The sequence below is a fragment of the Epinephelus fuscoguttatus genome, linkage group LG7 (genome assembly GCF_011397635.1).
Source record: "Epinephelus fuscoguttatus linkage group LG7, E.fuscoguttatus.final_Chr_v1".
In the NCBI taxonomy this organism is placed as follows: domain Eukaryota; kingdom Metazoa; phylum Chordata; class Actinopteri; order Perciformes; family Serranidae; genus Epinephelus; species Epinephelus fuscoguttatus.
In genome coordinates, this window is record NC_064758.1 from 11,284,703 (window position 1) to 11,310,371 (window position 25,669).

Sequence of the window (25,669 nt, forward strand, 5' to 3'; positions counted from 1 at the left end):
TTTTATAACCCATCTTCTTAATCCAGCAGAAAACATATGCAAGTTGTGTTCACTCTGAACTAAGTTTTAATGTGAGGTTGTGTGTAATTTTGCCGAGTTAAATCAAATGGTCTCCTGTCTGCAGGGTAGACTGAGGCTTCAGCAGGAAAAGCAGATAAGCTATTCTCGTTTTTATCAGCACAAAAGCCTTTGCTGCTGATTGTAGCTTTTTTTGTAGCTCCCAATCTCCCCACTATAACCACAGGCTATCAGTGCAGCAGTCACCAAGTCACCACTGTTTTCATGACTCACTGTTTTCACCACTGATAACCAGCTGGATCAGTCACTTCATTTGAAATCATTTCCCTGTCAGCACTGCAAACTATTTGTGAAAATAGATGAAACAATCAATACGTAAGTGTTGTGTGGTGTTAACATTTATTTGCCTGATCTGGCATTGTGAATCTGTTGCGTCAGTGTATTGTGACCGTGTGATGTGTGTGCATGTTATAAAAGATAAAAGGGGGAGATCCCTTTGAGTGAGCTGCTGTGTTGAGTGGCTTTATCAGTGTTGGGAAATGCGGAGAATGTGTTTGATGTAAGGGGAGCAGGAAGGCGATGGAGCAAAAGCGAGGATTGACAGATTTGTAGAGATATTGGAGTCAATTTGTCATCTTGAATTTTTGAAGATCTGTATGATCAAACCTCAGAAAGTCTTCACTTTCAGGTGTAGTGACAGATCATTTGTTTCGAGATCTGTAAGAATGAGAAAATACACAGAGCTTGACTGAGCGTATACACTTCAAGCAAGTCTGTTTCTAACCTTATGTGTATTGCATATTTGATGGTTGAGGAAGGGTTTTCCTGAGAGCTGCCCAGTAAGACCAGTGCTGCTGTCGAGCATCTGTATTGCATCAGCTGGAGGAAACGTTGCTTCGCCGGAGGGCATTTCCACAGTGCTTATTCCTGTCAGGTGTTCCAGAAGACTCCACGTTCCTGATGAGTTAAACATTCATGATTAGATACTTAAACAGTAGGGATGCACCGATTGTGAAATATTGGGCCGATACTGGTACAGATGTTTAAAATAACAATTTTTGGCCGATACTGAAGTTTTTTTTTTTCATTGTTTATGTTGGTAGCTATGCCCTTTTGGTGCTATGGAAACAAAGAAATCTTCATTATTAAAAAATAATCCCTCACAACACGATCTTTGAATGGGCACAAATTCAATAATAAAAAAATAAAACAATTTTCTCTCTAACATCTATTTTCATATTGATTTCATTTTAATTTATCCTTTAAACAGACTGATTCAAGTTGCTCGCCTGAAACAAAGTTTTACAAGATTACTTTTGAACTTATCATGATAACATTATAAGTTACCTTCACACAATACTAATTTTTACTGAATTGACATTGAACCCATCATAATGTATCTCTATGCAACCTCAGTTAGCTGTTAGTTCCAGCTACCACGTGCTAACAGCTAACAGCTAACGTAAAGTACCTCTCCTTCTGCGGATATCAACAGGGATTTGTTGTTCATAATATAGTATTATCAAGGAAACAATAGGATGCATCCCCTGGTGCGACCACAGTGAGTTTACTGTGTCTTTTTGTCACAAAGTTGTCCCTGGAAGATCTCTTTTCATCCAAAACACATTTTCTGTTGTTCCCAGGATGACAAAACATGGTTATAGTCTTGAGCCCTAGATTTTAGCCTGTGCAAAATTGGTGAGACACAACAGAAGAACATTGGCCACTGCCATCGCTGATTGCAGTCTTATTTACTGATAGGCTGATGGCAGTCAACAAAGTGAATATCAGCAGTTAAAATGGTGCATCCACATAAAGCAGTAATTCTTTCTGCTACGCTGATCCTTACCTAACATGCAGCAGAATTATTTTATTTAGAAAGTATTATGGAGTACAGGGTGACGGGGTAAGCACTTCAAAGAGGGAGTCCAGCCCCCTTGTTGACCCTGATGGAGAGGTGTTCATGATCAAAGCAGTAAATGCCTTTAAGCCTCAGCTCATCTGTTTGTAACTGATCATGACCTCTGACCTACCTGTGGAGGAAGACACCAGGAAAACAAGAATTTACCCACAGGCAGAACTAAGTATATTTGCATAGATCATCAGCTGATTCAAAGCAGCACCTGTTTCAAGAGAGGAATTTTGTTTTCAGAAAAGTACGTAAAATGCACTGTAGTTAAGATGCAAAGCAAGGTGAGATCCAGATCACTTGTCAATCAAACATTGATCAGATTTATTCTTTAAAGTTGACCAAGCTTTATCGACGTATCGATTAGATGGTGTTAAAGATGGGAAACAGAGATGAGAATGTCACTTAGGTTCTGAGGCGGAACTCTTAGATTTGCCTTTATTGACTCTGCAGCAAGAGGACAAATTCACTGTCATTTGTCAAGCTGGACAGCACACTTGGTGTCTGCTCTCATGACAGACAGAGGCATTCACATTCACTCTTTCATTTGTGTGTGTGTGTTTGTGTGTGTAATAATGAGTGAGTTGTTCTTGAGTGTTAAGCTTCAGGCAAATTGCAACACCGAGTCGAGCAAAAGATGACAGAGGCACATGGAATGTTTATGTGTGTGTAACCTGTGCGAGTTATGTAAATGGGTGTATTGTTGGCATGCAGACTGACGGAATTTTAAAGCACCTGTTTATCTGAAGCAGAGCAGGACGCAATAACTTACTTTCCTCTTTTACGAGCTCGCACGACATTCATAAATCTCTTTGAGAAGAGGTAAGAGCAGCCAAATTTGGAAACCTGTAATTTTTTTTAAAAGTAACAGTCGCTTGTGAATGCTTGTGTGTCAGACATCAATCTTGTCCAGATGATGTTGACCCCAAACCAAAACCCTACTTGAATTTATTAAAGGTCTAGTATGTAGGGTTTAGTGGCATCTAGTGGTGAGGTTGCAAATTGCAACCAACTCAATACTCCTCCCTTTCCAAATGTGTAGGAGAATCTACAGTGGCTGCACTTGTGCCACCAAATTCAAGCCACCATTTCAACATAAAAATGCAAAAGGCCCTCTCTGGAGCCAGTGTTTGGTTTGTCCATTCTGGGCTACTGTAGAAACATGGCGGTGCATGGTTGGCTCTGTGGAAGAGAACCCGCATGTAGAAATGAAGGGCTCTTTCTAAGGTATCAAAAACACAATTCTCAGTTTCAGATGATTATACACTAATAAAAACATAATTAAAATACCATATTCCAATAGATCCTCTTAAATCCTGCACACTGGTCCTTTAAGACTTCATGAAGACTTCATAAAGTCTTCAGATGTATTTTCTCTTCACAGGTGAAGAGAAAATACATCCTTGTACTTGTATTTCCGGGTTTACTTTTTTAAATTGCTGCATTTCCTTGTTCCCAAGACGTCGACGTGCTAAATGTCTTTTTTTTTTTTTTTTTTGGACAACTGTCGCTCCAGAATTTAACAGTCAAACCAGTTACATTATTGTAGATGATGAAAAGCTCCCGGCATCTTCACTCACTGTAGCCTTAGTAGACCAGAATGCACTGCAGAACGGGTTAAACATTACACCTGCTAAACATCAGCATGCTGACATTAGCATTTAGCTTGAAGCAAAAGTACATCCTCCCAAAGCTGATAGCATGGCTTTAGACTCTTATGCAGCATTTGACGGTATGGCACAGCTTTAACCCGCTTATTTGTGGTTTCTGATTAGCAAAAGTTGTAGATAGTACTTGGGACACCTTGGTCAAGGTTCTAAGCAAGCTAAGTTGATATTGAAAGGTGGAGTTAAAACTCTGTAGACCACTGATTGGTTAGAGAGAAACATATGAGTGTGACATTGGACATCGTGCATACACCCGCCATTTTTAAATAGCCAAGCTATCATCAACATTGATAACAGTTTTTGGATTTACTTGACCCAGATTTTAGAAAAAGTGCAGACATTTCTCAGTTTGGTTGCCAATGAAAAGTGGTGTCACGCTGAAGATGGTGTCACGGCACCACCTACATTGAAGGGCTACTATCCCCAGTGGAAAACAAAATAAAGTGTCTGGTAGTCGAGTTGAGTCGAGCTAAACCATGCAATTTAAATGAGGCATTAGTAATCAATAAATTATTCATCAGTATGTTTTATTTGTTTGAACAGAAATTATGTAACCACAGCCTGCTTTTGACTTATTGCAACACGTATGCAACCACTGCATGGGCGCTGGCAAAAGGCCTTCTGTGAAATGTAGCAAAGTATAAAGAAAGTAGGGAGAACACTAGATGAATATAGTACTGAAGAACTGAACATGATAGATGAGTTTGGGGAGTGTGAGAGTATCTAAGGGTGGATTTTTTTCTGTACATAATGAGAACATAAAATCATCCCTCCCTCAACAAAAGGCTCACATGAAGGCCTGGAGCCAGAGATCAACCAGAGACACGTGGATGATTTAGATGCCCCCAGTGTCCTCACTTAACCCTCTGTAGATGTGAACACCAACAAAATGTTCTCACTTAAGAGTGTTGCCCTCTTGCTATCCTTGTAACACACAGACACAGACACACACACACACAGCAGAGGGTAGTTCTTAAACTTGTCGACAGCCACACACACTACCATTTACACTTGAACACTCAAGTATGCACCAGCAGAGCAACACCATAAATATAGAAATAGTTTGGCGACAGTTGTAGGGGGGCAGGCAGGCCTACACACACACACACACACACACACACACACATACACACACAAACCGCAGTCTGGCCAGCTGCTATGGGAAGAGGAGAGGTTTTGAATGGGAGTGACAGCTGTGGATTCCTCAGCATGAAGGAGGGAAAGAAAGACAGACAGGAGATAGAGTGAGAGTGAGAGGAAGATAAGTTGGAGAAGGGATGAGTGAGCGTTAGTGAGGGCAAGAGGTGGCAAGAAAGAGAGAGTGTTCACGTAATAAAGCAGACTGAAAAACATTTAATTAATCTGAAAGAAACAAGAGGCATTAGAGACTTAATGAAATGAAGGGGTCTTTATTACAATGTATGGAACCTGAAACGTGAACTGAAATAATACATTTACTCAGTATTTGTGTGCAAAGCACTGAGGTCTGATGGGAGAGAGAGCTTCCAGAGTAAAGACCATGTGATCCTAACTGTCAGTACCAGACTATTCATAGAGATCCTGTGTTGTGCAAGTCCGATTTAGCAACTCTGTAGATTTTTTAAGTGAATACACCCTCACCTCCTGCACCTTTTACCCTATTACAGTGGGCTCTTAATCACCTCCATACTGATGCATGCATTTAGCCCTACACTAAACAGTGATTGTTGTAAACAACAGTAAATCAACAATAAATTAAATGCAAAATTAATGCAAAATTGTTGCTCTAAACTATAGGTGTCTTTTTGGTCTTTTCTGGGAAGATGCTTTGGTTCATAGGAAGTGATGAGTTTTACATTTCCAAAAGAACAGGTCATAGATACGGTCAGTATTAATGGGAACACCCATAAGATGTCACATCAAGGGGAAAAACCACCGCATTCGCTACCATGCTGAAGAGTTGCTTTGTGGTTTTCCACACGTCAAATAAATTTAAAAATCCAGAGTTAAAGGGTGTTTTTCAATCTAGACCCTATTTTTCCCATGTTTTGTGTCTGAAGTGAGTAATGGGAAAATTTTTGGAAATTGGTCCAAGAGCAAGAGCAAGAGCGCTGCAGTCGGCAGGGTCAGGCTACAATGTAAGCATTCCAGACAATATTTGCACCATGAAAATACGTCGCCTATAAGTGCTAATTTTTGCCACTAACATACTCAGATTATTTTAATTTTCTGCAAGATTATTGAAAGGATCCCTACAGAGAAAGACCATTTTGTTAAAGAGTAAGATCCTTTTTGTTTAACCAGAAACAGCCCCAAAAATCACTTCCATCAAAGCCACCAGACTCCATTTGAATAAACAGTAATTTAATCATTGTAAAACACACTATAGTCCACAGAAATAAAATAAAACTCACAGAAGCCATCTTGGTTAGTCTTTTCACTGTTCCAGCAATCACCAACTCTGGTTTGGTTGAAATAAATCCTTAATTCACCCAGTTAGATGTGAAAATATGCTGGCTCTACACACACTAAAATTACTGTTTATTTAAATGGAGTCTGATGGGTTTGGCGATAGTGATTTTGGGGATGTTTCTGGTTAAACAAAAAGGAACGCTTTATCCAAACAGTGTTAGATTGTTTAGCCACTTGTAAAAAAAAGAAAACATTCTGAGCCTCTAAGGACCTGTAGTTCTGGAGGTTGCAGATCCCTACATTTTAACAATATAGCACATCGTCAAAACATAGGCTAATGGTACGAGTGATGTAGCAGTCTATTACATCATGGCGTTAATGGCTGTAGGATAGTGATACTGTATTATAGTGAGTGTAATTAATCATATCTGTAATAAATCATCAATATAAATAAATAACTGTCTCTGGTATGAGTTTAAAAGTCACACTTTCCCAACATTTACAGGCTGGGTAAAAAGACTGTTTTCCCCCGCCGTTTCTCTATCTATTGTTTTAAAATAATAGTGAAAAGATTGGGTGTCATAAATGACCCGCAACACCCAACATGGTTCAAAAAGACATATAAAACACATAGCACCACCTACAGAAACTCAACTGTTGTCAAACTGAAAATCCTGGGACAAAGATGTCTCACTGGTGCAACCACTTTGATTGACAAGTGATCTGTGCAGAAACACCACACCACTACACTTCCCCAAAACTGAAGTAAGCATACTGTAGCATTGCAAAAGCAATGCAACAGTCAGCTGAAATTACCCATGCTGGGAAACAGTGTGATTGGCAGAGATTGTAACCGACTATAGACATCCTGTGTCTGCACTTTTATTTGAAAAAAAAAAAACAACACCCTTCACATTGTTATGTAATGGCACATTTAAAGGAATAGGTCAACACATTGAGAAATACATTTATTCTCCATGCCAAGAGTCAGATGAGAAGATTGATCCCACCCTGTGTCTGGCTGTTTCATATGAAGCCAGGAGATGCTTAGCTTAGCTTGGCTTAGCAAAAAGACTGGAGACAGGGGAAGCAGCTAGCCTGGCTTGGCCAAAAGGTAACAAAGCAAAACTAAAAAAAAGGGAAAAACCAGTGTTTCCCAAAAATGTTTGTTATTTCTTTAATAGTGTGTGTAAAAAAAAAATAAAATATATATATATATATATATATATATATATATTGTTCTGCTAATAGCAGCGCATCCCCATCCAACAATTAACATGATAGGCTCTTTCGAAATAGCGCCCCTACAGGTTAGGTTAAATTTAGGTTTAGAAAAAGAATCATGATTGGGCATCATCACATTATGTACTTAATGTAACATGAAAATAGGATGTAATGACGTTATGACGTGACGATGTGATGTGACATGTACGTAACTTAAAATAACTTCATGCTGAATTTTAGTTTCACACATGTCACAAACCCCGGTCTCCTGGGTCAAAGTCCTGTGCTTGTTTGACCTGTCCACTACCCCATGTCTTACATGGACTTTGTTGCTCTTTATACTACATGAGCTGACTTCCTCCTTTGCTCCCATCGTATGAAAGCAGGCAGCCCGCAGTGCATAGGTCACATGATCACAGTCTCCTGGCTCACGATTACTTAGGTTACATGTGAATTGCAGCTACTTTTTGTAGGTATGTGTAGGAACAATGAATGTGAACAGCCTGACAATGACAATGTTCTCGTGTAACAAGTTGTTTTACTCACAAACATGATGGCCTGGTTTCCTCCGACTATAGTTTGGAGGATCTTGGACCTAACTTATTTTAGTTATACAAGAAAACATTCAATCCCTTTTAGCCCCACAAACATTAGAAATAGATGAAACACAATTTAACTGGATTGTCAATAGTTTACTTAGTAGTTTTCCATGTTCCCGTACGGGTGTGTTTTGTGAGTGATTGTGTGTTCAGTACATTAGTGTGTTGCCTTCAGGGCCACTGTTAGTCATTAATCTGAGTCGTTAATGGATGGCAAAGCCCTGAGCTTTTTCACTAAAGCCATACATCGAGAGGAACGGGAACACAGATTTAGGAGTGTGTGAGTGAGAGTCAAAGAAGCCGTGGTTGTTTTGGTTTTACCGTCTGAGCACGCAGTCCGGTGGGGAAGTTTACTGCCGTAGGGTTTGAGGGCACTGTGGCAGCAGCGTCACAACATCAGCAGGGGGAGGAGAGGGGAGGAAATGGGAGTCTAAACTCAGCTCTTAAACAGGAAGCCACCCTGGTTCTCTCATTGTTGTGTTTTTATAGACTCAACTTCCTGCCGGCCCCGACCACCCCCGTTACCATGGTTACAATCCCTGTTGTTTATGGGATGGATTGTAAAGATCCTTCACTGGCAAGCACTGATGGTCACCACTGGCCAAAGTGTCACAATTAAAAAAATCTTTAGTGTAGGAGAAGCTGAAATGCTCTTGTTGTGCAACAGGGTGCTTTAAAAAGTGTAAAGGCTTGAGAAGTCTTAAAATCCCTCCTGCAGTGTTAATAGAGATCTTAAATTTCATCACAGCATTCATATCTTGCTAACCTTTTTCTTTATTTGCACATTTTAAGTTTCATGTCAAAAGTTAAAATTCTTTAAAAAGCGTTTTCTGTCAGAAGTCTGCAGATACACCTCCAGACAAGGTGCCTCTACTGTGTGAATGAAATGATGAAATCAACAGTTTGGTGTCGGTCAGTGTCAACAAATAGAGACAGAGATAGAGAGAAGGAGGGAGGGAGAAGAAAGAGAAGGAGTTAAAGAAAAGAGGATGTGGCCGACAGTAAAAGATGACTGGAGGGGAGTGGAGCTCTCTGTCTAATTATAGATCCTGCTGTGAGCTGGCTGAGGCAGAAGTGCTACTGGGGTTTTCACATAGCCGGATATTTACAAGACAAACACGGGTATGTGCCTTTGACTTTATCCTTTACCTTGTGTGTTTTGCGTGCACGTGTGCAGGCTTGTTGTCTTTGTGGACATTTATATCTTGTAAATGGAAGGTGATACCTGTTGTGTCAAACTCTTTTGATCTTTCTGCGCACTGGAAGTCTGCTGTGGTGTGTGACAAAGTGTGATGATCGAGTCCAGCATAGAGCTGAAGGCGAAAGAAAGAGAGATAGAGGAGGTTTTTTTCTTGTGTTAATTAATTCCCTCTGTGTCTGTCTCGTTCATTCTGCAAGACTCTTCTTGCACTGCTGTTACTAGTACACTTGTTTTAACAGCAGCAGCAACACAGTGCATGAGATGTACCCTGTGTGTGTGTGTGTGTGTGTCTGTGTGTCTGTGTGAGAGCTTGCTGACCTAACAGACAGCAGCCTTGGATGTTTATGGAAACTCACTGAGGACTTAGGAAACTGGACCCACGCTGCATTATACATCAACCTTCCTCCGTTACTGTCACACACACACACACACTCACAGGCACGTACACTCCGTCCTCTCTGTTGGCTGTGCTCAAACACTCTTACACATGCACGAACACACCTGTTGTACAAATCCATGCATGCATCTTTAATGCCACTACGCTTTCTCTAGTGCACGTTGTGACTTCCGTACAGACGATCAGTTGAAATGCACCTTTAATGTGAATGAGAACATCCACTGTGGGATCGGTTGCAGGAGGCCACTGACATTGGCCTGTGTGTTATTGCACAGTAGCTGTGTCTGTTTTGGGATCGTGCTATTTTGGGTTCCTTTAGTGTCCCACTGGTTTGTTCCTATGGGAAAGCTATACATGTTAAATGTCAATATGGTGTATCTATCTAAGTGTTTTAAGACCTGACAGTTTCATTTTTTAACAACTTTGAAAAGTCATGTTTTTAGGAGTTATTTAAAGGGTCCATTTTTAGATTTCATACTTTATTCATATGGTCTAAGACAGTACCAAATATTAGCAAACAGCTCTCTCCCAAATCCAAAAACGAGAGTGCTTTAACTCAAACTTGTGATGACACCTTGTTTTAAGTCTGGAGCTGCTTCATAGACAATGAATGCTAAAATATGTTGTAGATGACACTGAGAGCACCCAGGGGAATGTTCTGACTGTATGGGTACATTTTCAGAACTGAAAACACTGCAATAGAATAAAGCTCATTTGGATATGAAAAAGAAAAAGACGTTCTGTCCATAAAATCAGTCTCCCATTCATTATCTATGGACCGGCTCCAGACATTAAACTTAACATCACAGTTTTGATACTTACTTCTTTTGTTTCTAGCTTTTATAGGGAGTAGCTTGTGATCACACATACTGATTGAACCTTCCTGGCCATGGAAATAACATAATGGAATTCTTAATTTAGGTGGTGTTCCCCTAAAAAATGTCCTGGAGAGTCTGTTGTCCTGTTTCAGTTGGACTCCCTGCAGTAATTTATCTGTTGTCTGTTTTCTTGACGAATCCCTGAAAACCTTCTGTTATGATAAATGGAGGCCGTATTTGAGGCAACTGTCTAGAGGAAGGTTAAAAATGCACTTTCAGCATAAAGTTGAGTTTTGGCTTTTCTAAATCAGGAAGTGAGGAATTGCAAGAGCTTTGACAGTATACAACTGTACAATTTTGGTGCCAGTTAATTCCCTAAATTTCTATTCGTAGTCTGTTGGCTCTGAACTGTTGCTCTGACAGGAGGGTAATACTTAGTGCTGAAACCTTAGGCCTTTTATTTGATTGATCTCTTGATAATCGATTGAATGTGTGAGTGATTTATTTATATACCAAACATTTGCTGGATTCAGCTTCTTTCTTTTTTTAATATCTTTAAATTTTACAGTTGATTTTAGTCACACAATTTCAAGTAGTTGGTAACCTTTACAACTTTTTGCCATATTTGCTGAAACTCTAACTGCATTCACTCAATAGCACGAGATAAATAGTCTGTACAAAAACATCATGTCACTGCTCATGAGCTGCGGTCAAACTGTCAAACAGGTCAGCGTTGATCAAGTATGAATCAAGATTTTTTACTGCATTGTCTATTTTGCCTCATATGTTTTCAGAAACATATTTTAGTGTACTGTTTAGCTGTAAAATGAGAATGTTTCCTCCAGCCTGTGGGCAGTGCTTCATTTTGGCTTGACTGTTTTCAACTTGCAGCCCTAGTAGTATTAATCTACTGGGTCTTGTTTTAGAATGAAACTAGGTTTGTTTACAAAAATACATCTCATTAGTCACTGAATATCACAAAAGTGACACAATGAGTGTTGTGCTACACTGGAAACCAGTTTTTGCTCTAAGACGTAATATCCACATTCTGTTATTCCAGATGAATATTGGATCAGAAAATGGAAACTTATTTGCTAAAACATATTTGCTAAATTTGTCAAAAGGAGAGCTGAGCATTTCATATACAGCCCCATAATTCCTGCTGCAGCGTGTTATTATTTTTTTTCCGTCTCCACTTGCTTAAGGAAAGCCAGACTTGAACCTGCGGCTTTGACCTCGCGTTTGTTTGCTTTAGATGAAATGGGAACTGTTTTCTTTGGCAATGAGCTGCAAAGACATGCTGTAAACTTGGATCAGTAATTCTTTGGAATGAATACTCACACTTACACACACACACATACACACAGCAATTCATAAGGTGTTCCAAGTAAGTGCAAACATTGTTGAGCTGACAGAACTAGGAAACAAATGTTTTTTATTGCAGGGGCACAAAGACAGAGATAAGAAAGAGACGCGTCAGGTTGCTGTTGCAGCCTATTTTATGCAAATAACCTTTTCAACGCACATGCACACAGACATTATAATAACACAGCTGCGTGCCACTCTAGGCTTCAGGAGAATCGGATGATGGGAGTGATAGAGATGGAGTCAAGAGGAGAATGCTTGACAGCAGTGTCAGGTTGTCCTGTCAGCCCCTTCTCCTTGTGCCTCGCACTCCATGTTTCCTCCCTTTTATTGTCTCTCAGTCAACCCCATGAAGTGCCTTAATTTGCATCAAAGTATTATTTTCAGCAGCCTCACAGATACCCTGAGGTAATGACGACTTTATCTACTGAAAGTAGCTGTTGCCTCTAAAAGGTGTAGTGTGATTTAGACATACTCGCACACATTGTACAGTCAGAACAGAAGAAGGCGTTGTAGCTATATTTGGATGTGTGTCAAGACACAAAGTGGTGGCATCTGCTCAGTTGGTTGCTGACTTTGTACAGCCTGAGAATCTATCACTAGTGGCACTAGTGAGCTGTCAGCTCCTCGAGTGTGTAGAAATTGACACTCATCTACAGGTTGTTAAAGATTGCTGATCAACTGGCCTTTCTTGTCTATTAGCTTCCTCATTTGTTCATTTGGTCTGGTCTGTCCATTTTCTCTTTCTATTTTTTATTTTATTGCCCCTATTCTCTTGCACTGCGTAGCTTTTTCACTCCTCAGCTTTCACTCTGCGAACATCTTTCCACTCCACGAGACAGTATGAAGAGAGAGAGAGGGATATAGGAAACTAGAAAAAGAGAGGGAGAGCTTTGTATATCCTTGTCTTACCTGTAGAACGAGTCCTGACTAAGCAGAACTCATGTTCAGAATAAAAGAATAGAGAGGGGAGGAATCCGTAGGAAGGGATTACCAAGGCAGTTGGATAGGCTGTCTTTGTCTCACACACACATCTACACACACACATGAACGTGCACCAAGTATGTTGTTTTGTGTGTATGGAGAACATGTGTCTAATCTTTCAGATAAATCAGCACATTCCCAACGGCCTCTATAACCAGACAGGCCGTATCGTACTGCGTCGTTGGTGATTTTCATAATGACACTCCCACGCATACTCACACAGACACAGACACACAGACACACACACACACACAATGTTTAGTTTTACTGTGCATTGTTTCAAGAGAAGCTGACTGTACTGGACTAAGGTCCTGGTTGATTTGGCAACACCTGTGGTTACTGCCAGTAACAACAATAACACAGGTCTCAGATTCCGTCCAAAATTACACACCTTGAGCAGCTACTGTCAGAAACACAAAAGAAGAAGGACTCCTGTACAGTCTCTCTGTTGAGCTGTAGGCTGAGTTGTGGGCATCATTTTGTTTTAGTAAAGAAGAATATAGAAGGCTGTCAATGACGTGTCCTGCAGTATCTGTCACATCCACGCATCTTTTTATGTTCATGCCTCATTCATGGGTGTGTATTTGGTAGTAGGCTTGGGTAATGGGACTAGATACTTTTAAGGTATTGACTGAAATAATCAAGTACCTAGTAGTTTGGTGTCCAACGTCTCCAATCAAACGATACCTGCATTTGATCCTTTTTGCGCTGGGAGTCTGATGCTGAATCAGCAAACTTTCTGTTGCTGCCATCTCAGGAGTTGTTCTTCTCCCGGTGAACAGTTAAATGTCTGCCCAGCTGATATAACACCAAGCTGGTAAACAGTGTTAACAAACTCAAAACACCGAAACAGCTTGACTCTGATGTTAAATCTGTTAACTGTTTGGTAATGTTACCTACTTGATGTTCACAGTTAGCTCTGTCACTGTGTGTGTGCGGCCTAGCGGACTCACAACAGAGCTCACACAGCTGCAACTGCAGCTACAACCCATACTGTGGGGTGGTGAAGTCATGTGGGGCGTATTGACAGTGACAGTGAGTTTGCAGTTCTGTGTGCTTAGTTGCCACCAGACTTTTCAAAGGTATGGCTATATCACACGACACTCCATTCACATTATGGGTATCAAATGAATGAATGTACTCTGCTGGTATTAATATCACTTTGAAGGCACAGGAATTGGTACTGGCTTCTTAATTTTTTAAATAATACCCAGCCCTAGTTGGTAGTCTCTCTTTACATCGGTGATGGCACCGATCGTTGTAAGGGTTGGTGTTTTTTAAGATAAAACTGCATTTCCCACAATTCCTGCAGCATCCTGACCCCGATAAACCACTAACCTACTGGTACTACTTTTAAATGCAATTGATGAAAATTCCCCCCCAGAAAAGCTAATTTCAGTTGAATGAAAAAGTCATTAGCAACATATATTATTTGAAGCACAGAATAGTGAAGCCCTGCTCCTTCTGAACTCAAGCATTGCATCTGTGTTTTTAATCGCTGCTGTTAATTGTTGACTTTCCCAACACTTACAGTCTTTCTCAAGACAAATCTTTCATACTTCCTCATGCTCTCACATGGACCGGTTGCTTAAATATATGTGTCTACATGTGTGTGCATGCTTTGCATGTTATTCTAGTACATGCCTTCTCAGCATTTGCACACAAAAACTCTGCGATTCAAATGAAATTGACACAACCACAGGGTCAAAATGTGTTATTCTTCCCCAACCACTGCTCACAGATGTAATGACCTGTAACATAATATCATTCTTTAAGAGAACTAAAAACATTACAGCCTCATATTACTTGGAGTGCACTGGGAGAGAGAGAGACCGTGGAGGGATTAAATGTGGTCACAGAGGTCCAGAGACTAAACCACTACACAGTTTCTAGACTTAAAGTCATGTTGGCTGCATGGGAACTGTGTTATTATCAGTTATTTTACAATTCTGAAAGACATCATGTATCCACTCACTGGGCAGCAGGGTGGCTAAGTGGTCAGAGAGAGATTATTCCTCAGTTGAAGAACCCAGTTTCAAGTGCCGCTGAAGTGTTACACACTGAGTAATTTGTGAAAACTCTAGATGCAACAAAGCCAAAATGTATTACTGGTGTTCATCTAAAGCTGCCTTTAATAAACTTTACGTAGTAGCTTTAGTTACCTACGAAAGCACAATCAAATTTCTCCACCGCAAATCTCATCGTATTGTGGGTAAGTAGACTCAACCATGACGATGAGTGCTGTACGCTGAAGATGACCATTGGTGTCACACCTCCTCGTCATAGATAGAGGGACACATTCAATACAGTATGGAAGCTCTCTATTGCACCTTTTCTTGTCTGATGTTTAGTCAATAACTGACCTTTTAACCCCTGTTTGCATGCTCTACATACTGAGTACCATAGAATACACTCTTTAAACAAGGGAATGTCTCCAATGAAGTGGTCACTGAGCGCACAGACCGAAAGTCAGAAAGTTGAAAATCAGTAAAAGCCATTTTACATTGTTAGCAAATGAGAATTTACCAATTCCTAGACTGGTTATATAATTAAACACTATAGTTCATTTAGTGATTCCCATTGCCAAGTGAATCCACGTCTGTCATTTCAACAAAACAGCACAATCACGTTTTTCAACATTTTCTAATACTAAGGACATTTTTAAGTAAAACTTGCAAAGTAATAACGGTCATAATGACACTGTGAAGCATTGGTTAAACTGTCTTTGTTCTTCACAAAATAAAAGTTACCTCCAAAGTATAAAATCAACAAGAAAATTATCTTGCACCCCCCTTCAAGTAGTTATCATCTGTTATTTTCACTTTACCAGTAACTGAAAACTGGAGGTGACATCACTGCGTTACTCTACAGTTTTGTGTGTGTGTGTGTGTGTGTGTGTGTGTGTGTGTGTGTGGTTTTCCCTGTAGAAACAAAAGGCCCTGTGTAGGTAAATGTTGGACCAGTGTATGTTTTGCTATTTATAACCCATGGGAGGCAGGGAATAAGACAGACACTGGTGTTCCCGACTCTATGTGTGTGTGTGAGTGAGTGTGTGTGTGTGTGTGTGTGTACTGTAGCAGCCTTTGTTTCCTTGTATAAGCATGTTCTCCTCTCCTTTTCCTCAGAATAATAGCTTTGTTATTTGTGCGCGTGTGTGCATGAGTGTTTGCTAAGGGATTTCTGTCATTCCAGCCATGGTCGGCATTCAGACTGTCTCTCTGCATTCGTAGCTCCTAATATGGAGGAGTAGTTCTGACACTGCACACACACTCACACTGCTATGTCACATTAACCCAAACAGCAATGCTAATGAGACCACAGTAACTCAAACTCACTGCATGTGTGTGTGTGTGTGTGTGTGTGTACATGCATACACACACCAGCTTGAACCAACACCAATACAGTATCCGTCTTTTCTATTTTTTTATGTATTCTGTTCTATTCCCTTTCACCCATTTCCAGTACTGCTGCTGGCGTCAGGCCAAGCCCCTCTATGAGTGACATTTACTTCACACACTGCAGCCTGACATCTGAGCACCAGGCGCAGCAGTGCGGAGATGATGTCACACCAAGTTATTACAAGGCTTGCTCTGTGTGTGTGTGTGTGTGTGTGTGTTTTAAAGTCTTGGTTGAAGCGTCAAGGCAGGTTTGTGCAATAGGTGTTTGCTCAAGCCTGTCTTGTGTGTGCAGCTGTGTATGACTGTGCTGTGTGTGAATGTGTATAAATGTCTTTACAGTGTGTGTTCTGAATGTTATTGTATGCAGGTTTATTTAAGTGTATGAATAAATGTGTGTGTCGTTTGCTATAGTATTATCCACGTGTGTTCGTGTTAGTGTGAGGTAGTATACATGTGAATGTCTGTATTTGTTAACAGCTGTGTTTCTGTGTCAGTGTGTGAGTCAGTGTGCATTTTTTTGTGCATATGCAAGTATGCTTGTGTGTTTGTGTGTGTGTGTGTGTGTGTGCGTGTGTGCGTGTATGTGTCTCATAGACAGAAACCACCCCCAGCCTTTTCCCAAGCTGTTCCCTTCCTGAATCCTGTTTTTAGCGCCGGATGAGGCAATCTTTCCCATTGACTCAGCCATGCAATTCAAATAACCCCAACAGCATGCAAAGAGCATGGAAATGTGTGTGCGTGTGTGTGTGTGTGTGTGTGTGTGACAGACACCCACACACATAGTTGGAGATAGTGTTAGTTTATGTGTAACTGAAAGAAAACAAAGACAAGTTATCGTTTTTGTTGCTGTGTTTTACTAGTTTAGAAGTTTAGATATTAGCTAAGATAGCCACACAGTTAATATTGTTTGAGCTCTTTGTCCAGAAAACCTTTTGATCATAAGTTAATTTTTAAGCATCTCTGTCAGAGCAGTTTAGGGCTCAGTATCGTGCATGGAGCACCTGTAAGTGGTTGCTGGAGAGCCCGAGTAACTCTTCATATCTATGATAGATCACTTAATAAACTGTGGTAGGTAGCCTAAGTCTAATAACATAGTGTACGGTCAGATGATCATTTTCCTTGCTAAATGTTAATCATTCTTCAGGTTACAGTAGTAGTTGCTAGCTAAAACAAAAATAAAATCAAGTATTTGTTCATAACTTGGAGTTTTTGTGACGTAGACTGAAACCTATAGTTTACAAAGTAAACCGTCTTAACTGAAGTTTACCGTGCTACATATCTTCAGTTGGAACATATGTAAGTCTAGTATGTCAGGCAGTTCACTTTATCTGACTTTGAATGTTTCTGAATGGATCTACAACCTGCAGATAACAGAACAATATTTTTAGTTAGCTTTGTTTGTCTAGCCTGTGTATTTATAGTCAGTCCTCCCACAGTGTTTGAAATGGTGTTAACTTTTTGCACTGAGCTGCAACTGAAAAGTATCAGTTATATGAAGCCATAATTCTGGTGTATTTTCGACATGTTTTCACAAACACCGGTTCATTTTGCCTCTGTTTACATGTGTTCATTGTTTTCCAGGTAGTGTTTCCCACAGAGTATTGTGTAAATCAGCTGCTCTTTGTGGGGGTGACGCAAATTGACGCCTCTCTCTTCCCTCACTCCTCTCTTTTCCCAGATTCCTCGGTGGCGGTGCCGGTGTCGTGCGCGGCCTTGTTTCCCATGGACCTCAGGGTGGGAGAGCGGGGAATGCGCCCCGGTTCGGACACGGCGCTCCTCACCCCGCTGCACCCTCCTTTACTCCTCACACCATTCTCCCCTCAGCCCCGCTCCTTCTCCCAACAGCAACTGCACCAGCACATCCGGGTAAAGAATATAAAACATACATATTAAAATAAAATAAAGACACACACTATATTCTTGAAAAAATATTTTGCATTATATTTTCTGACATGACCATTTGCTTTTTATATGTTGCATTAATATAAATGTGTGTGTGTGGGGTTGGGGTTTAGTTTAACATGGAGCAGAGGAGGCGGGAGCACGAGCACCACGAGAAACAACAGGAGCTGCAGCAGCTAAAGCACAAAGACAAGAGTCAACAGAGTGAGTCCATTAATACACTCACTCACACACATCAAACTTCAAATACACTTACATGTTACTACAAGTTTCAGTTCACATTTGAAGTTGTAATTTTATTTTCACTGAGCGTCATATAAAGCTATTTCCAGGTCTCTAAAAATAATTATGGCCCAGAGTACTAATCATGGCCACAGAGGAAAGTCCCTATAAGAGATCGTATTCATCTTTATTGAACACTGTTAACTCCACTTTCAAAGCTGTTTGCTTTGAGATGAGAGCTAAATATAACCTGACAAGTGGAGCTGCAACAGTGGAGTTAAATATAGCTTTGGGTCTGGGCACATAAAGTCACTGGGTCAATATTGACTTGATCACTCCCAGCACCTCCTGTCACCTGTGTGTGTGTGTGCACACACACACTCAAAAATAGCAGTGAACATACTCTCAGAAAAAACACATCCTTTCAGTCATGCACAGCAAACATATATTTACAGAAACTCTTAACGGTATTGTTCCAGTTGTCTTTGTCATATTATAGTATTAGTCACTGATCATGTCCTCCACACTGCGCCTTTGGCAGGGCCTTTCCTCCTTCTCTGATGAAGCAGTCGGTGAGTCCTTTTGAGTGACTGACAGGTTGTTTTCTCTTATTGATTGACAGGTGCAGTGGCCAGTTCCCTGGTGAAACAGAAACTCCAAGAGGTGATTCTTAAAAAGCAGAAACAGGCGGCGCTGGAAAGAACAAACTCCAACACTCTGACTGCAGCTCCTGTTGCGTACAGGTGACACAAAATACACAGAAAACAGAGCACACAAGGAAAATATCAGAACACTCAGTATGCACCATGAACACATTGACTATGTTTGCAAGAACAAAATATTACAGATTTGCAGGTATCCCGAAGAAGACAATATTCCTACTAAGCTGTTAAAATGGCTAATGAAAATGAATATTCCACTAATACTCCAATTTATGTGCAGCCATGCATACTCTGATTATTGTGCCTAAACATGCCGTTTATCACATCTAATCAAAATATTGAAAAGTGTGTTGTTATGCTTATTGTGTCAAAATAAGTTTTTATGAGTATGGGAGAGAATAGATTTATTCAGCCGTGCAAACACAGCCTCCCTCTTTCAGTCCTTCAGTCACCGTCTTGAAAAGGTCAACATTGCACAATATTTGCGCGTATCCAAAAACCTGTTAATATCTAAGTTTTTCATAGTGTTTAAAAGTAAGTGTGTTTCCTTTTCCGACCAAAAATGTGGGCTTTTCTTTTGGGCATATATTTTTACCCCTGCCTCACAAACTGTGGGTTTGTGTTCAGCGCATCCATGACAACACGCAGGGCTGGCCGTAAACATACAAGAGGCCGTGTTTCGCAAACTGCAGTAAAAGAGAAGTATATTCTGAGACCTATACTGTGAATGTGCTGTATACATGTCCAAAGAATGCTCCTGAATAATACCGGCATATTAAATATGTCTTAATCTGAATATGCTACATTCAGGAAAAGGCCTATATTCATACAGAATATGCTGTTTACAGTTTACACTGTTGACCTGTATCATATTCTAATTATTAACATATTCAGAATAATAGTGGAAAATGAGTGTACTTGTAAATGTTGTCATTGATTATACTACATGACTAAATCCACTATGCACCAGTAATTCTTTAAATAAGCCTTTGATTTCTTATCAACTCTAAAATCTTGATTTTATACTTCCTCTACATGTGGTTTGATCATTTACCCTGATGGTTTTATGTAATTTGCTTTTGTGTGTTGTGTGTTCCCAGAAAGCTGGGCCCAGACCCCAATGCACCCTCCCAGCCTGTGGTCTCGCCTCCGTCACAGCCTTCTTCAGAGGGCTCAGAGGGGACGCCGCTGCGCAGAGCAGGTAAAACATCAGACACCCGCTGTCACACTTTGATGTTATTATGCAGAGGCAGCAACTGAACAGGCATCATTTAAATATTCAGGATACAATTGATGAAATTCAGAATTAAACATTAGATGACACATTCACTGATGTGACGTGAAAGACCCTGAGACATCGTGTTAAAATCTTTTTTTTTTTCATTGAAATGTCAAATCTCCATCTTTACCACCAACTTTTCACTTCACATACAGTAACATTCCCTACGTTACTTTAATTTGTCAGCATCTGAGCCCAACCTGAAGGTGAAACACAAGCTGAAGAAACACCTGAACACCCGCAAGAGCCCGCTCACCCGCAAAGAGAGTGCCCCAGCCACTGTCAAGCACAGAGTACCTGACACACTGGGTAATTAGACACACGCACACACACACACACACACACACAGAGATGAATAAGACTGTTAATGCATTAATGCTCTTTAATATGTAATCATTTCAGTGAGTCAAACAAATGTTTTCATTTTTTCTCACTATGATTAATTAAAGGAATGATTCACTGATATGACAAAATGCATTATTATTAAAATATGACCAAGATGCATAATCACAGTCTGAACTCACACACTGCCTGTCTCTCTCCAGACTCGTCCCCCAGCAGCAGTAGCACTCCAGTCTCTGGCTGTAGTTCTCCCAATGACAGTCTGCCCAATGAGAATGGGCTACTGCCCTCAGCAGGCGGCCTCTCACATGAGGTTAGTGAAACACAGTAAAACATCTGCTCAAGATGATACAAAATAACCAAACCATATTTTTACACTCAAACAGTGTATACATTGTACATTTGTATGGAAGTTTAGACAAGGTATGTTTTTGATAGACGTATGTTTTGGTTTGGTCGTTAAATGTACAATATGTAATTTTCTGCTACTCGGGGACTCTCAATCAAAACATTAACAGTCTCTCCTGGTTAGGATTCCTTCAGTGTTCATTCTTCAGGAGGTTTTAACCAGGAGCTGAATTATCGGCAGCAATAAATAAAGCAGTTACACTTTAAAAATCAGTGTTTCTCCAATGTTGTTTGGCACTGGAGGTGCTGGAGCTGAGCTGCAGGTAACATTTGCTCAGCTCGTTTCTCTGATAACCTGAGATCCAAATGTCTGATGACCAAAATTCTTTAAAACACAATTAAAACAATTAAGATCTAAAAAGTGTATAATAAAAATATGGCAATTTATGACTTTTGAAGCTTCTGGCAGACAACCACAAGCCTGACACATGTGCAAAGGGGATGTGACACCACTGACAGGCGCTGGACACGAAATAACACTGATTGTATCCTTGATTAAAATTACATAACATGTAATTGAGCACATATGTAACACTAGTCTAGTCATTTTTAGACATTTAAATGATAAAAAGTTACACATTATATCTTTAAGAAATCTTGATGAAGTTGGATAGATAAAGGTAAAAATATAAAAGACTGAAGCTAAATGCCTGTCAGAGAGGCTCTTTTGTGTTTGAGATGTAAAACATGAGCATTTTAAACAAGTGAGCACACACTTTGATTAAAATAAAGTGATGTTGTTTATGGACGAGCTGTGCCGAGACGCTGAGTAATGACATGTTTAAAGCAACGACACAAGAGTATGGGTGCACTGAGTTTGTCAGCTGTTTATACATAATTCATTTAATCACATAAAGCCAACCTCTGTCACACCTGCCGCGGATGTCTGACTCATGATTCTCCAGTTTCAAGACAGCAGCACACTGTCTTAATTAGACCCCATTGGTTTAGATTACTGCAGATTTACATCAACACTGACATTTGGTCACTGCAGCAGAGCACATACAGAGCATATGGTAAAGACAAAGTGTGTATCTATAGCAGAGCAGAGATCAAGGAGGGGTTGTTATTATTGGATTCATAACCAGTGCTGGTCTTAAATGTGAAAATGGATATCTCTTGTATTCAGATTTGAATATAAATGTACTATTTTCAAATAGTAATTATGGTTGGCATTTCTAGGCCCAGAGGCTCCTGCTCAGAGATGGCACTCTCGCCAACTTCACTATCCAGAGTCCCTCCACTCTGCCTACCATCACACTGGGACTACCAGCCAACGCCAGGGTAAACACTGAACTGCAGCAAATGTCTTTTATAACAACTCATTTATTTTTTAAAACAATGTATTTTCCCTGAAACAGGTGACAGAAGTGTTCATTATGTCATTGAATGACCTTTTCACCAGACTAATGCAGTCTTATAGGCTCAGTCCCTGACTGAGTAACTTAAGGAGATGTGTTTTAAGATGCAGTGACTGTACAGTACGATGTAAAAATAACTTAAAAAGTCAACATTACATAATATCCTGTGACACTATCTCAATTAAATGAATGAAATCTACCCTCCCCAATATTTTGTTTTAGACAGGAAGCACATAAAATACAGGAATCCTGGTGCTCTTTAAATGCTGTTTCACAATGACATTATATTGGAGTACTATATGTTTAAAAATTCTTATTACATCTGTCAACACACTGGAATATATTCATTATATTGTATTTCGGCCTGTAAATTCAGCAATGATAAAACCTCAGCTGAAATGTTATCTGTGGCTATAAAGCTGTTTAACTGTGTGTACGCAGGCTGAAGGAGAGCTGTCCTCTCTGAAGGTCGGCCGGGTGCCAGTGGTTACAGCCGGGGGCTCGCCGGTCTTCCTCCCCCTGAGCAGAGAGGATCAGGCTGGACAGATGAACCCACATCTGCCTGTCATCATCCTCGAGCCCTCTGGACTCGTACACACTCCGCTACTCACTGGTAAGACACACACTGACATGTATATGATAGACATGTATACTTATACACATTCAGTATATGTGCACACACTTGTGCACTTGTAGTGGCAAAAGCTTAAATTCACACATACAAATACCCACAAAAGGAAACAAATACATTCATCAACTTTCACCACAGGCTTTTGATTTTATCATCTGAGATGTTAGAGCACCACCCAGTGGTTACATTTAGAATAATCTTTTTTCCTTGATGGATCACCCAGTAAACTACTTCGACATTGTTATATCCAGACTCCTTATATTCACATCCACCTGCGCCCTTCTTTTTCTCTCACTTAAGTGGCTATGGTAAAAATGTTGTACAGTAAACTAAACTAGAAATGATTTAATCAATTTACAAGGCAGCAGGGACATGTTTGAAATTGTTGTAGCTATTGTGTGTTTATTTGTGTTTGAGAAATCGTGCATGTGTCTGCTCAAGGAAGCTAATTATTTTTCTGCTCCTTCGTGTCTCTGTCACTGAGCAGTTCCAGGCCTAGACCCCGTCCCACTACAGTTTGCCCCCCAGTTAGACCACCTGGCTCCCGGTGGTGCTCATCCTCACAAACCCCTGAGCAGGACACGCTCAGAGCCCCTCCCCCAGAGCCAGCGGGCCCTTCACACACATCTCCTCCAACAACAGCACAACACACAACTACTGGAGAGGCTCAAGCAGCAAACTCACTTGGGCAAGGTACGGAGATGTGAAGATACACACTTGTAAAAAGAATCCCTAAGATACATAAATAGTCTGTATTGTGCCAGAGGGAGATTTGTTTTCAATATATTTAAGCAAAATATACACTTCTTCACATTCACACACACACAAGCCTTGTACTAGTTTGTTCAGGACTGCTATGGACAAAACTCTCTCCAAACTGAGCTCTCTAAATTCCTCTGTTTATGACCAGATGTCAGACATGTGAAGTTTGAACTTCTTTAGTTTAATCCGTGTTCAGTCTTGTTGTTTTGGTGGTGGTGATGCAGAATCCATGATAACAGCGTATCTATTAACCCTGTGAGACCCACTATAGACCCATTTTGGTCTTTTTTTTAGGGGGTACAGGGGATCTTTAGGGGAAAATAGCAGGTCAACAGTATATGACACATAGAAATGGTGTACATTATCTGAGAGGTGGGAGCTTGGCAATGCAGTTGAGCTGTCACAATGTATGAAGTATTGCAATTTCCAGCAATTGTATGGCAAGCACTGCTGCTCTGTAAACTTTCATGTATACCTATGAAAGCCATACATCCTTTGAATGCCCGAGGTGTCAGGTTTCATGAGGCTGTGATAATCCTCAATGTCACAATAGTCATTTTACTTAGTAGAACCTGATGAAAAAAAAAGGGTCTTACTACAGTGAAATGGCTACTTTGGGGACAAACATCTTCACACATGAATGAAATTGGGCTCATTTAATCCACATGATTCTCAGCTTTTCAGTCATTCCCAATTTATGCAATTCCAAGACTGTTTAGGGAGCCTAGTACACAGAGATATTCAAATACAGTAGTCAAAAGTAACACATTTGTACTGCATACAAAAAACTACATGGTTTTCCCCTAAACTGGGACTAGCATGAAGTGGGCATGTCTTTAAAGGGGAGACATGTGGATACTCATAGAACCCATTTTTATTTGGATATATTGAGGGTAGCCTTAAAAGTATCCCTGTGAAAATGGCCATACCAGTTTTTCCCTTGCTACAGCCTCTTAAAGACAGTGATGTTGGCTGAGATCACAGACGGTATCACAGGTCTCTTAGGGTTAAGTCTGCCTCTTGGTCATTTGAATTCATACATAAGCTTACTTGGCTGTGATTACAGCACTGAAGTCACAGTTTTGCTGTATCAAGTCAGCTGTAAAGATCATCCTGAAAAAACTAGTTCAAGTTAGCCTCCTGGTGGAAGATTTAAAAACTCCATTTTACAATCTTTACAAATTACAAACTGTGAAAGTGACACTGGAGACAGACATGGCAACAAAGTCCTAATGTTGGCTGCCCTCACTCATTTAAGTATTTCAGAAGGTAACGGCTGAATATGAAATTACCTTGTGATATGAAGAATGTTTTCGAGATTCTTGTGGCACTCCATCTTCAGAGGGAGAACCACAACAATCTTAAGGCTGCGTCTTGGATGTGGACATTACAGTTTAAATATTTCAACACTTGTCAGTTGTAGCACTGAGACATCTTCCTCCAACAACAAACATCAGGAGATAGTATGTACAGCCTGTGTTGATTTTTGTGATACTAAATTGGTTGATGTTGGAACTCTCCAAAAACTCTCCAAAAATGAGATTTATCTTTATCTACAGGAATTTTTTGAGTAACAGGTTTTAGTCAGTATTTCAGCATGTCATGGCAAGTGACTGTTAACAGCTGATGGAAAACACCAGTACACTACATCAGCAGCTCAGTATGTGCATTTTTGGGTCAGCTGTCTGGTGGCTTTCTGTCATCATGGGAATGAATATCTGCAAACACACGTATTTGTCTGCATTTGTATGTTTGCCAACTAAAGTGTGTGTGTGTGTGTGTGTGTGTTTGCAGCTGATGTCCAAGTCCAGTGAGAAGCCCAGACTGCATCAGATCCCCTCTGAGGATATGGACTCAGAGGACGGTGGCGGGACGTCGCCCACAGAGCCAACCTATCAGAGCAGAGTGAGGGCGGAGTCATTGAGGGAGGCAGAGCCAACCGCATCCAAGAGCCATGAAGATCAGCTGAACCTGCAGCATGCACTCATACTCAACCAGGTGGGAACACAAAGCATACTTCCGCACATGAGATATAGAGAGCAATAGATGGAATAAAACCACACAGCTGTTCTTCCTCCAGTAGTCCTGTAGGTGGCGGCCTAACACTTGATCATGATCCTAGCTGCCGC

General features: G+C 40.4%; 1 protein-coding gene across 3 annotated transcripts in view; it reads left to right on the top strand.

The window, feature by feature from the left end:
- Window positions 1-25,669, top strand: part of hdac7a (histone deacetylase 7a) — a 76,767-nt gene that overhangs the window by 31,425 nt on the left and 19,673 nt on the right. For 2 of the 3 annotated variants that reach the window (XM_049580638.1, XM_049580639.1), the window contains exons 3-12: window positions 17,650-17,837; window positions 17,987-18,077; window positions 18,718-18,838; window positions 19,858-19,958; window positions 20,223-20,345; window positions 20,582-20,691; window positions 21,969-22,070; window positions 22,589-22,760; window positions 23,266-23,471; window positions 25,335-25,538. In XM_049580638.1, the coding sequence (XP_049436595.1) occupies window positions 17,650-17,837; window positions 17,987-18,077; window positions 18,718-18,838; window positions 19,858-19,958; window positions 20,223-20,345; window positions 20,582-20,691; window positions 21,969-22,070; window positions 22,589-22,760; window positions 23,266-23,471; window positions 25,335-25,538 (1,418 nt within the window). Of the gene's footprint in view, window positions 1-8,832; window positions 8,931-17,649; window positions 17,838-17,986; window positions 18,078-18,717; window positions 18,839-19,857; window positions 19,959-20,222; window positions 20,346-20,581; window positions 20,692-21,968; window positions 22,071-22,588; window positions 22,761-23,265; window positions 23,472-25,334; window positions 25,539-25,669 lie in introns of those variants that run through there. The other variant, XM_049580640.1, reaches the window with a different exon arrangement.